Here is a 14,582-nt window from a genome sequence, read left to right as displayed (position 1 = left end):
GGGAGGGGGGGGGGATGTAAAGAGGTCAGTGGTATTTTCCTGGATACGCCGGCTTTCCTTCACAACCAAAACCTGTCACGTCCCTAAATTACCAAAGCTATTAAAAGGACGTAAAGCGCAAAAAACAAGCCACCACAAATTGTTATACTGAAGACTTTCTGCATGCTATTGGAACTTCTAAGCTCCTTAGGAAATAAACCTGGCCTCGGGGAAAATACCAACTTGCTTTCTCCCGACACCCCATACGTCAATTGTTCTAGGGTACATATACAGAGGGAATAGCACATGTAAGACACACTATTCACTTGTTTACCTAATAATCGGTACTAATTGGGGCACATAAAGACCCCTACGCGCTAACACCTGCACAAACAAGAGTGATTTATATAAGTTAAATCAATTGTTTAATAATTGTTGTAAAATAAATTAACTTTTTTATTTAATATATTAAGTTTTGAAGAGGTGTGGCTCTCTAAACGTACGCTCAATCAAACATCGATTTGCTTCTCCAACAGATTTACGCCAACTTCTTCAAACATACTTAAATGTACATTCCGAAGATTTGTCTTTGTATAAATATAGCCCATACAGTAAACTTTAAACTTGTGTTGAGAATGAACCTTTCGGATTCCCTTTTAGCACAAAAGACGTTCGGAACTCCACCATTACAGACTTGATAGCATACAGAATCATGTGTCTATGAGAGCGTTAGATCCGTACTCGGTTACCAGGATACAACAATCCGGGTATTGCTTTGTACATGTGGACTTTATACTGTCACAGTCATATGGACAGACTGTTACGAGAAATGCGACACAAAGTAATACAGTTCGGATCCTTGTTTTCATTATTTTGTGTCGCAGGTTTCAATGGAATGGATGATTAAAATGTATTAAAGATAGACGCTATGACGTAATGCATGACGTCACACACTTTTTCGTTCAAGGAATGGTATGATGAGAAGCTGAGCTGGGACCTACGTAACTATGGAGGTCTGACCAGTATACGTATTCCGTGTAACCGGATATGGTTACCGGATGTCGTCTTGTACAACAGGTGATTGTCATGCGCACAACAGTGTTAAATGTCTCTTTTTTTCGTCACTGAATTTGTTTGTCCAAGCAGTGGCATGCTTATTAACGAAGTACAATTTTACATTATATATTATATATTGATAATGACCGAGTACGATATTAATTAATGCATATATTATATATATTTACAGAAGTATCATACGAAATCGTAAACACAAGTGCAGTGTTAAAGAAAACGAGCAAGCTCAGCTCCCGTTCTTATTTTCATTTATCCTTTTGTATCAATAGAGAATAAAATACTTTATGTAACATTTTTCTGGATTAATTGTCAACCAATTTCTTTTCAGTGTCGATGATTATACATCCGGGTACATGCCAAGCCTCGCTATGGTTCACAACGATAGCCGGGTATTTTGGGGTCCTGTCGTCCGGTTTAGAAGTTCCTGTAAAATTGATATAACGTTTTTCCCATTTGACGATCAGATGTGTAAACTCAAACTAGGATCCTGGGCTTATCATGGATTTCAGGTAAATAATGGTTCAGAACACCTTAACTTTATGAATTTCGAAAATTAGAAAAGTACATGTCAATTCCAAAAAAATATGTAAATTATGANTTCCAAAAAATATGTAAATTATGCATATTGTGAACAGTGCCATTACATAAAAGAGATCGATGTGGCTATCGATGTTACGGCAAATATCGGGGACTTGGATATCCACCGGGAGAGTCTACCACCTTGTATCTTGAGAGACACACAGAGAAAGCTGCACCCTTTAAATTTAGTAAAATATTTACAGTATGCCGAAATTTAATCACACTGCTCCATACTGCTGTTTCATCAAAGTAGATCTTTATTTACTACGCGTAAGGTAAAATAAGACACAAGTCTTATTGAGAAAATCTTCTGTTCCAAGGTACCCACCGTCGTGCGATCCGTTACGAACGCGACGATTGGCCATTCGTAGTTGATCGTGGAATTTCTATGAAATTTCAGGTTTGCATACGAGGTGATGCGAGTCGATTTGTTTCGATACGATTTGTTTCGCTAGGATGCGATCTGGTCACGATTTGTCAATTCCAGGTGTCGCGATCTGTCACGGTCTGATCTCCCGTTCAGATAAGATCGCATACCTTCCGATACGATTGTTTCGATCGAGTCCACGATTGGGTCTCGATCTGACACGATCATCACGATCGAGTTCCGCTAATTAGGACGATCTGGTACGTGCAGATACGTTTCGATACGTTCATCACGAATCGATGCGCTCCCTTACGATAGGAAACGATTGTGGTCGCGATGTCTTTCACGATCATGATCGAGGCTGATCACAATTTGAGCTACGACTGGAACCCGACGGGTAAATATACAGCCCGACTGACCATGGACTTCAATGTTTCTTGAACTTTTACAGAGTTTTACAAAGTTTTCTTTTTTTTTATTCATGTGTTGAAAAGAGTATCTAATGAGTAAAGGGTTATATAAAGGTGACATGTCAAATATCAAATTACATACACAATTCAGTGTAACATAAAATAAATATTCATGCAGACATGTAAGTGAACGACTTTCGTTTTATTTTATTTTTTTATATTCTATTTCTTTTATGTTTTGTTGTCATAACATAATGTTCTATCGAGAGGAAGTGCACAAAGGCTCTAAGCATTACCAGCAAAGGAAGGTCACTAAGATGTGCTCTCTCCAGGAGTAGATCGCTGAATGAGACGCATTAAATCTTGTCCGGTATATATATGGGCACGAAAACTCATAACAGATTGTGAGCGTTCGTGTTAAAACGTAACTACTCGTATCTACTCTCATGTAATCGCATCTTCTCGTATCAACTCCTATCTGCTCGTGAGTCATTCGTGTCAGGTCTTGAGCAATGGGACCCGACATATCGTAACTGTTCGTTTGAGATCGCAACACATCTCAACAGAGCGTGGTGTTTGTCTTGTCTAAGATCGATTCCGATCACCACGATTAATTGCGATCTGTCGATGCAATACGATCTGATAAGATCTGATAGGATTACCACTATTAGTCCACGATTAAGACCACGATTTCAATTGTGCCGCGAATAGCGATAGTGGGAACCTAACATAAGCATCCGAATACACACTGAGACAGATCGTAATTTGTTTCAACTCCATTAAACATTGACCATACCAAAACCTTTCTTTTTGTTCTTGATATAAAATTATCTCAATTATATCTGCTTTCATAAATATTTTCCCCAGAAATGCGATAGTTCATGTTCCTGTAGGGTTTCATATGAAATGTACTTTTTGCGATATATTAGAAATAGATTATTTAGTAAAGGGTGGAGACCAAATTGTTGTAATGAAGTTAAGTTGCTGAAATTTCGTGTCGTAGATCTAAAATGTATAGAATTTATGACTGCAAATCAAGTTCGAGTACGCTTTATAGATGTTATAGTTTTTAGTAAGTTAAATTCATTTTGTATATTTTATAAACATATAACTACAATATCCAATTTCGCATAGCCAAAATATGTTTAACATAAAAACATTTAAATTTTCAACCATAAAACTTCACAATTGATCAATGACTTCTCTCTCATTATTTACTGACAATGCCAATGCGCATACGTTTTTTCAGGTCTCCATAATATTTTGTTACAACACTGTTAATGACAGAAACATAACCTTTAGGTCGCTTCCACTGTCAAACCATGTTCGTAGTTGTTTATGAAGATGTGAAATAGGGGATTAAATAAACAAACAAAACACTGCTTACACAAACAAACATATCGGTATATTTGTGATTATTTTTGTCCTTTTCATATTTCCGGAAGGAGTTTTATCGTATTACAAATATTAACCATGAAATTATTACATTTTCTAAAACCAAACATGCCTTTTATACATTCACGTACTCAAAAGCTTTTTTTTCCGGTATGTTAATCCGAGATGGACGAAAAATAGTGATATGATTCACATACGTCGCCATGTTGATGAGTCATTACCATCGCAAAGTACACCTTACCTGTACATGTATAACTAGTCGTTATCGGAAGTGGGTAGATACAACTGTAATGATACCACACCTCTCACTCTTTCATGTTCTAAGGCAGTATGTGATAAATATCGTAATCTGAAGTTTATAGCACAAAATGCTTCAAATAAAATGCAATTAATCTTAACTTCTCGCCTCCTAGCGAACTAATTTGATCATTTCTGTTTGAAAAAATACAAAGACGCGGTAATCATGTGTAAGTATTCGGCGTTTTGTACGATAGCCATGTTTTATCTTTTCATTACATCAAACACAATGTGTCAAATCATCTGGAAGTTAAATATATACCTTTGTAGTATTTTTCCTTTGATGATTCCGTCAAGGGAAATAACTATACATTAAATTATGAACTTTAATAAATGCAGGCATTGCAAAGAGAAATAAATACTTTCTTCTGTATAATGATGCTAAATGTTGCGAAATAAGTGTTTTGTTTTAAAAAGAATTCCACCTATTTGTAACATGTTAAGACACACGAGGAGATTTACAAATGAGATATAAAACCAGACTATTCATTAATCGGCGCAGCGATATAGATTCTACCGGCAATATTATTTGAACAGATGTGCTATACATTTGTGATTCTATCTTTAATGATTTCACTGTATTCGAATCTTATGGAATCATGTCTTTTACGTTCGCTCATATCCAAGCAGTCACTTCACGAATATTGCTATTAAGTATTTTACGAGAAATCATATACAAGATGTAACCCGGAGTAGTCAGAACAAAATACAGATTTGACCTTGTTCTTATATGTAAAAAACACAGATGAATAAGAAATGAAAAATAAAAAATAAAGAAATTAAAACCAAAAAAATAATTATGATAAGAAAAGGTATTGTATTTAAGGGATAGAGAGTGATATCAAAATGCAATCTTATAGAACTAATATGTGCATATCACGAGGGAAGTCAAGAAAAATGCACAAACTGTATGATGTTCTTTCGTTTCGAAGAAAACATGTAACAGACAGAGTGAGAGGAAATAACAGACGTCATTATTATTTATTGTTAAACTCTGAATTCGGGGAAAACATCATATTTTGTAATTGTAAAAACTTATTTATATGAATACATTATAACATTATGATTAATATGTAACGTATCGCTGATGTTTACTTTAATCTTCCCTTTTCTATTCCTGCTCTAGGTGAACGTTTTTAACCGCTCCACAACGATAGATTTGTCAAACTTCGTAGACAATGGAGAATGGGAACTAGTAGAAAACAGAGTTGAACGGAATCAGGTCTACTATAATTGCTGCTCCGAACCTTTTCCGGATGTGACGTTTTACATATATTTGCGCAGGCGCATCAAATATTACTTCATGAACATCATCATACCATGTATAATTCTATCGTTTTTGTGCCTGGCTGGGTTTCTACTTCCGCCGGAAAGTGGAGAGAAGATAACTCTAGGCCTATCTGTCCTGCTCACAATTACAGTATTTATGTTGATGGTGGCCGACAAAATGCCGCAAACTTCCGAATCTATATCCGTCATCAGTAAGTATAGTCCCATATTTCGGGATTGGGTGGGCTGTTCTTTCGTTGTTTTATATACCAATGTCTGTCAGGTTGTCCTGTTGTGTAACTATTTGGCTATTTACGTTCGTCCAGCATATTTGGTTCTTGTCTGACACAGTCTGTCCTCTCATCCTCAAGCATAAGTACGTGATTTAAGTTTTAATGTCCGTCTTGCAGTCTGCTTCAGTATTCTTTAGTCTGGATCTATGTTATATATATGACTTATGACATATGAATTATTACATCTTCTAGAAAGCGTTATTTTTCCCTTTAAAGGGTTTCCTGATTAAAGAATATCTTTCTGCTATCTGTTCACCTCGCTAATGTAATGTATTTCCTTTTTTCTTTTATTTACGTTTACACCTTCTTTAAAATACTGTTGCAATATGAAATGGATTAATTATATATATTTACATGTCTCCCTTCTTCAGCTTAGTAAACACCAACTGCGTATAAATTAGCGTATACGCAGTGAAAAAAGGCTCAGCGGATTGATACTTGTTTCAAATATGGCGCCGTTCACGCTTCAGCGAGATAACAGTCAAATGATAACCAATGCTTGGATCATTCACCATCTATATTCGGGATCTTTAATGTCTAATTATACAACTAAAAAAAGCTGAGAAACTTCTTATTCCATGGATGCACATTCAAATTTCTTTGGCGGTCAACAATGGCGGATTCGTTCTGACTGCGTCACTCCATGATCAGTGCGTCAATGCGCGTACATGACGACCGTTGTATATGAATAGAAAAGTTTGAAGGGCTATCACATTGCTTAAATTTAAATTTAAAAAACCATGAAAGGAAAAAACTAGTGTTGTTAACGGCGTATTTTCTAAATTTACTCATATATCGATGTAGATTAACTGGACCTATATTGTCCTAGCAACCACAGCTACCGTAGTTACCATCGTGGCAACCCGCTTCGACATTTTTCCGCGTAGCATTTAAACATTAATACTACCGTATACGCGTTCAAAATGAAGGTCAATCCTTAAATGAACTCACAATGGGGCAATTTTTGTACATCACACTTTTTACTTCGTATTTCTTTTGTCTCCATTTTCTGACCAATTTATAAGCATTGTTTCTGTAACAGAGTTCATGGTATTCTGCGACCTTGGTCTGGTTTACTTGCCTTCCGCTCTAGAATGAGGAAAATGAAAATTTTCCTTAGCCGAGTTCGCCGAAAAACGCCTTATTTTGTTTAACGTCCTATTGACAGCTTAGATCATTTAAGGATATTAACCCATCAAAATGGCCGAGAACACCCGCTTGAATGGGTTTTAAAGGAATCTTGTTGTGCTACATGTGGACTATGTTATGTAGTGACACGTACCATTACTAATTTAAGGAAAGGTGTCACCAGTCCCAATGATTTCAGAAAAAAAGATGTCCTACATCAGCAATAAGGGTTGAATAATCTCACGGGGGATATCATACACTTCATTAACTTACAGGGTAATTTGTTTACAGATCTGTAAACATACGAACTAAATGTTCTAGCTTCATCGATTCCGAATTGGACTACAGTTTCGTCCACACTTTGTCTTTTTATACATTTACATTGTACATCTCATTGACATAAAGTGATACATACGTCTGCTTTCTCTATTTATCACAGGTATATATCTGATGGTCGTTTTGTCCATGAGTTGTATGTCAGTCCTGACGTCAGTGTGGATATTAAGCATACACCACCAGCGCGGGAAACCAAAACGAGTCCCAACATGGCTACGTGTAGTCGTACTGACCTTCATCGCTAAATGTTTATGTGTAAATATACGACTTTTTGGCACAAAAGATAGAATATTAGACTACCGGAACCGGAAAAGAAATAAAAACAAAAAAATTCGAGTCGCAATGGAAGATCCGGAAATTATTCGAATGGATGCGAACGTAAGAGATCACTTTGACATCGAGAATAGCATGTCAACAATCGAAAACAATATTTATAGGGAAAGTTATCTCGAGCGCGAGGACGCCATTAAGGAGTTGATTGATTTGCTACAGACGCGCCACCTGGAGGAGCTTTATGAAGAAGAAGTATACAAGGAATGGAGAGACGTCGCCTTTGTTCTTGACCGGATGTTCTTCGTTCTATTTTTACTCATTACAACCATATCAACCGTTTGTATCCTAGAGATGCGACCTTCTCCCGGTAAACACTAACTGATGACGTTGATACAATATTCACATACATTGTCATTCTCACCAATATGTAAATTGGTACAAATGTTGAAATGTGAAATTGTCATAGTAATGACGTCATTAGGCCAACAAGACGTACTCAAGTTTTGATTTTGAAATATATACTCATGTAAAGTGTAAATTGAAATTTGTCTTCCATGATTGTCAAAACTACTGTTTTATGAAATTGTTTACATTGTTTGAAGTATGCGTGGTAACGGCGATTGGGGTACGTCATTCTGTGATGAAAGAGGATGTTTACAGGGTGAACGAGTCTGGACGTGTAGTCAGTGTTGATGTGACCATCTCGGGTAAATTTATATGTACGAATGGTATATTTCACTATATCGTGTGTGTTGTGTATAATTTATTCTACTGTGCTGTGATTGTCAAACTGCAAAAGAATATGTAACGGAATTAATTTGCCACTAATTCATTATTATAGCATATTTTACTTTCCATACAGTCATTGTGTATTTCTTGACAGTAAATGTACTCTTTAAGCAGTAGATACAAGTTTCTGGAAGTCAATGTGGAATGATGTAAACAGTCAATATAAAGCCCAAGGCAGGTTCTGGAACGCAGCTAGTTGCTTTTTTATCTTAAAAATAAACTGTATGACTTGAGAAAATAGGCATTGAACCTTTCACCTTTTTACAGTGAAAACACGTATGAAGTGCTAAATTTGCCATTTGAATTTTCGAACAAACGAGAACTATTTTCAACAAAGTTTTGTTATAAACCGGTACTTCTAAATGAGGTACAGTATCATAGAGGCGTATTGCTTGTCTGCGTTATGCAGGTAACATGGTATTATATTACCTGTCTGGATTGCTGAGAGTCGTAAAGCTTTGTGGATGTGCTTTCGATCCCTTTCAAGTGTGATTATATTTGAGTTGGATTTATTTGGGTAAGTTAACAGAGAAGTTAAGGCTAGTATACACAATTAGTTCTGCACTTCGTTTCGATTCTAAAAAGCTGTCAAACTAAATTAAGGATATATGCCTTTTTTCGCTTTCATTTTGATGCTTTCTTGCAAAAGATTTCCATTCTGCGACACAAGAAAACCTATTTTTATTCACTAAAAGTGATCAGGCTTTTTATTGGTAAAACATGCAAAATATCAAAAATATCAAACTGAAATTGTTAAGAAACGAACATTTTGATTTAACAAAAAGGAGTTGTTAATAAAGAAATAATTTAATGAAGTTTAGGTGAGTGAATGTTTTGAATGTCTATTCTACCCTACTTGTAGAACAGTTTTATTATTTAGACTAAATCTGCAGTCGACACAATGAAACATTTAGAAACTTGTAGGAGTTATCTTCCTTGATACAGTACAGCATACATGCAGGACGTAGACAGATATGCTCAGGCACATGGCTTCGTCTCGTTCAACCAGACGCTTGATCACTGCGTAGCTTGCTCAGACAACAATAGCAAGAGTCTGGTTGAACAAGACTAGCATAGGGGTACGATATGATTGATCATTGGTTTTGTTTACAGAATATCAGTTACTGGATATTTCTCTTTCGGAAGCCACTTCTAAATTTCATTTATCGCAAATTTCTTCCTAGTACTTTATTTATGAATACATACCTGCGTCATTTCAGTTACGCAATATTCGCTGGAAATACATAATCACAGTCGTCCGGAATACCCGCACCAGAAAGTAAAATTATAGCGCGTAACAGCATTAATATTAAAATTTAAAAATATCATATCAACATTATTCGGGGTACCGGTGACTGATGTTCTGTAAACAAAATTAGTATTTAGTTTTTGCGTGCCCTGTTAGTTAGGCAACGGACCAGTATGCCTAAACCTTTTTCAAACAATTTATGAACAGACGATTTCAAAATCTGATTGAACATTTCATGTCAGAGCAGATACATCTGTTGGAGAAAATTGACTTCTTTAATTTCTAATATCAACATTTCACCTTTCAATGACGATAAAAATGATTGGACGCCAGGTTTAAAGCCTTTATAAAGCATTCAAGCTCCCTTTCTTGGTGACACATGGACCCACATAACATATATTAACAGTAAAATAATGATAAAGATATATCATACTTTCTTTACTTAGGTTTTCTCGTAATAACGAGCATTACCGGCTCTTGAACCTCTAAAAAAACAAACATGTCAAAGGTCAACCTGTGTCGATATCAAACAACAGGTGAAACACAAGCATTTAATTATCTTAGGAGATTCATGGTTCCACTTGCCGCAATACGTCCGGTAGACTCGCCATTGACACTACCACATTATTGTGAAAGATACAGACGCGCGAAAGGTAGTCCTGGTGTAGCTGATCCAGTGTCTAATTGAAGGGCGTTGACATATACATGTAGGGGCATACACAATTACAATTCAGATACAAAGGTTTTACCCTAAGCATGTGACCATGAGTTACATGTATCCAGAGTTTTACAACACTTTCACTCTGTACAGTAAAAGTATATGCAATTTAAACAAAATCATTTGATATATGTAACGTAATAGGAGAGGAAGAAGTGTAAGGCCAGACCGAAATTCGAACCCGGGATCCACGGAACTCCAGACGGACGCTCCAGTATTAGAGCTACCTGGTCGCCGACGATCGAACCAGTCAAGTTGCATTACATTCCTCCCTACTTTTTCCAAGACAGCACTCAATTACTTTAAACTCAGGTTCGGATATCCTCTTCCGAAGCGACAGCCAATGCTTAAACAAGGGTTGGCAAGCTCACCAATTTTGTAACGGAGGCGATTTCGATGCAAAGGAAAAGAGTGTGACATTGCGTTTGAGTCGAGCCGGAGCTCATTTAAATTGACACGGTGTTGTATATGTAAAATAAAATAGAACTATTTGCAATTGATAATTTGAAACAATTATTTTCAGCCATTTTTCTTGTCATGTTCAGTCCAGAAGAGCTACATAGGTGTATGTGATGATCTGTATTTATGATTTGCTGGCACAGCTGCATTGTTCCACATACCTATTAGTTATAGAGTTCTAGGTTCTCCTTTTAATTTTGAATGTACCGCTATATATAACAATAATTATGTGCTTCTCAAAAAATGTGTTTTCAATGTTACAGAAAATGTATATAGATGTGACGTCATTTTCGATAGCGTACAAGAACCATGTTTATGATATCCATTAATGAAATGAAGATATGTGCCTCATGCTTAAATTTGATCCTGACAATTGTGTTTATCCCGATGTTTGACCTTGACCTTCGTAGATATAATAATATTTTACTTTAATATTATGAATGCATTGATGCTTTAAATTGAACATTGTAAATATATCCGCATGTATCGTTGACCTATTTTATTTGGACATTGACAATAGCCTTTGAAAATAATGTTCGACCTTGACCTTTTTGTATATACCAGTTACTGACCTTGATCTTGATAAATCACAAGATTGATAGATTCTCGTTACGCTCATATGATTGGTCTTTTAAAGTTAAATATTATTTGCGCAGGAATTGAAATATTCAATTAAATCATAATTTTGTAATATTGAATCAAATTCCTATTTTTATTCCGATGTCTCTTGACTGTGTGAGTGCTCACAACGAAATGTATTGTGCAACATATATATGAAAAAGGGTTTATTAATCAATTTCGCCACTTTGAAAATGCGTGTCGTTTGCTGTGAGTGTCAAATGCTATTATTTTGGTTTGTTTGTTTTAACGGACACTGTAAGGACTCTTTCCTGTCGAAGAAAATGTTCTTTTCCCATGCGATTGATTTCATATAAATGTATATTTCTATAACTTTCCAAATGCTGATATGATAAAATTATTTTTCCAATTAAAATAATGCAATTAGATATTTGCATATTGTTCATGATAATGATTCATTCAATATTATGGATTAACCAAGATTTTAGTAGTGACCTGGATATTATATATAGATCATCACATAATGTTTTCAGGGTTTGTCTTGAGAATAATTTTCTAATCGCGAACACGTTGGTAAAATGGAGAAGCCATTGCAAATTGTGATATTTAGCACATGCAAGTGATGAGAACAGTGTTCGAGAGAAAAAACCTTGAAAACATTGAGCGATAATCTGTTTATTATCTATATATTACTACCTTATATATTTCTCCCTTAATTAGAAGAACACTAAACGCCATATTTTCCAAATTATTTCTTACTGTAGACTAAATAATATATCCCCGATCTATGACAAACGTAAACAAATAGAATATTTGCGCGGAGGTATACCATCAACCTTAAAACTAATTAGAAGAAATATATTTTAAATATGTTTATCGGCATTGATTTCTCCTTATTACATATTTACGCTGAACATAGTATTGCATCCTCAAAAAATATAGTTTTGAACTATATATTGATTTGTTTATGACGGACTACTTTCTTACCTGGATCACTTTTGTGTGGATACTGTTTCCGGTTCAGAACCTCAACTGGCGTGAGCAGACGTTCTTTTTTTTTTGAAAAAAACCCGTTCCAAAATGGGTACAGACCAATCGCCGATATAAATCAACTTACCAAGCAAACAATAGCAGGGGTCTGATTTTAAAATATACAGATACTGTGAAATCAGTTATGTTCTCGGGGCTCACATTTCATGGTTTATCGACAAAACACCATTTCGTGGATTCATGAGTTTATGGATAACGAGTACCCACTCGAACAGAGAACTTTGTTACATACTTGCAATTAATTCGTGGAAGAACATTACCCTAGAAAATGAGTGATTTCACAGTATGTGTCAGGAACGTGTCTTCAAACGTTATCTTTCCACAAATCTTTCCACAAAGGTCAGCTTTCTGTAAAAGAATTATACTCGTCGTTCTTACTTGCTGTCATTATTGGCAACCTGCCAATATCGACCACGTGCATATACAGTTTATTGATCATGACCACTTGTGAATAAAGACTGTTTTTCCCTGTCCTATATATGGTCGTAATACAGAGGTGTGTTTTACTGTGAATGTCGTTCATAGAAAAATTACACTCAGAACTTTTCCGGGAAAACGTTGTATACCGATAAAACCGAATCGATGCTTTTAGCTATAGCCCGCCATTAATACATTGTATATACAGATTTTATATTTTTTGCGTGATACTGGAGCCACGCGCCTGTACATTTAGCGAACATGTCATTTCTTAATATTTTCATTTAGTAAGGAATAATAAAATGTTATATTCTTTCTATGAGTATATCGATTTGTGAGAGTATTACATCAGATGATATCTAAAGTTTTTGAATATGAATGCATACCCTGAGCACTAATGCTCTGATTGAGTGACTACGAGATCAAAACAATAATTCTTTAAAAAGTACACTTTTCAAAACGTTCCCTGGCACTTTAATCAACGCTAATTCATTATTTTGGTAAATGACCACCGGAGTTGTTTCCCTTGTCGCGGAATTCTCCTAATTGGGAGAAGAAATCAGACTTCGGACACTTACGAGATAGCACGACAGTTAAGACAGCGCTCCAGGATTTGCCTATATAGCTGTGTGTCAATCGCTGGACTGTGTGTCTGGGCATGGAGTGTGTGTCCGGAAGGACGGAGATGAGTGGCTGTCGTTTGTATATGTGTTCTTATGTAATGTAAATGTAATAAACTACTACAATATCAAAGAGAAGAACGTATCACCATTCAATTTGTCTGCGACACATGTTGGAGTTATACAAATAGGTATGCAACGTCATTGCAGTTTGTTACTAAAACAATCAGCTGATTTTGTCATACGTCAAATTAGATGTGAGGGTCTCTTAATGTTTATAGTGATACATTTGTAACATCTACAATTGAAATAGTCTACCAATTGTGTGGAAGTACTTGCAAGTCTGGAGGCATAGATGGAGATTTTTCATTATATTTAGAAGCATATTTTTTTGTCGTTTCTTTGACTCGTTTCAGTTTACTGTTGGAAGTCAATATGGCGGCATAATATCTTCCGGTTCTGACATGTGTAAATAAATACAATTGGATCAAAACATGTAAACATGTTGAGTCTTATTTATATGTTGTAATATAAACGAGGTTTTGTTTAGCGTATTTACTTCGCAAAACTAACGAAGACATACCAATAATTTAGGCGATGATGGAATGCAGAAGTAATCACTTACTTATTTCTTACTCCCGCTAATTTCTTTAGCACAGATGTAAGTAAAGATAACAGGTGTGTGCTATTAAATATACCATTTCTGTCGTAAGTATGTACATTTCAATTTATAGTCAAGTGACGTTAACATGAATGAAAATCTTCTATTGACGATGTTGGTACACAAATAAAGTACATCGTAAGAGAAACAAAATGTTTTCAATTTCCCTTAATTCCTTTATATTTCTAGATTTAATCAGCTAACATGTTCAAAGGGCAAATACGCGTATGCCATGGCGTAGCGTCCGTCGTGCGTCCGTCGTCTGTCGTCCGTCCGTCAACTATTCCTTTAAAACGCTACTAGTCCTGAACGGCTTAGTGAATTTGCTCTGGAGCATCCTTGGGCCAAGGGCTCTTAAATTTGTATAAACGGTGTGCGTGGCCCCCTAGGGACAAAGAAGCGGGGCCCAATAGGGGAAATAGAGGTACACATTTCAAAATCCTTCTACTACTGTAAGGATTAAAGGATTTCATACTAATTGAGTCTGTAGCATCATTTGGCCAAGGGGACTCTATTTTGTAAAAAAAACTGTTGGTGTGGCCCCCCTGGGGCAGAGAAACGGGGCCAAATAGGGAAAATAGAGGTAAACATTCAAAACCCTTCTTCTACCGTAGGGATTTAGGTATTTTATCCAAAAATA

The 14,582-nt window shown here is 35.8% G+C and overlaps 1 protein-coding gene across 1 annotated transcript in view; it reads left to right on the top strand.

The window, feature by feature from the left end:
- The window catches only part of LOC110449265 (neuronal acetylcholine receptor subunit alpha-10-like), a gene marked incomplete at its 5' end in the record, with an annotated part of 62,941 nt that extends 53,101 nt beyond the window's left edge, over nucleotides 1-9,840 (top strand). Inside the window, 4 exons of the mRNA XM_021496015.1 lie at nucleotides 947-1,056; nucleotides 1,382-1,562; nucleotides 5,228-5,582; nucleotides 7,231-9,840. Coding sequence (XP_021351690.1) covers nucleotides 947-1,056; nucleotides 1,382-1,562; nucleotides 5,228-5,582; nucleotides 7,231-7,778 — 1,194 coding nt within the window. The remainder of the gene's footprint in view (nucleotides 1-946; nucleotides 1,057-1,381; nucleotides 1,563-5,227; nucleotides 5,583-7,230) is intronic.
- Between the last annotated feature and the right edge of the window lie 4,742 nt (nucleotides 9,841-14,582).

This window comes from Mizuhopecten yessoensis, unplaced genomic scaffold (genome assembly GCF_002113885.1).
Source record: "Mizuhopecten yessoensis strain PY_sf001 unplaced genomic scaffold, ASM211388v2 scaffold4539, whole genome shotgun sequence".
NCBI classification, from domain to species: domain Eukaryota; kingdom Metazoa; phylum Mollusca; class Bivalvia; order Pectinida; family Pectinidae; genus Mizuhopecten; species Mizuhopecten yessoensis.
This window is presented reverse-complemented; position numbering and strand designations above follow the sequence as displayed.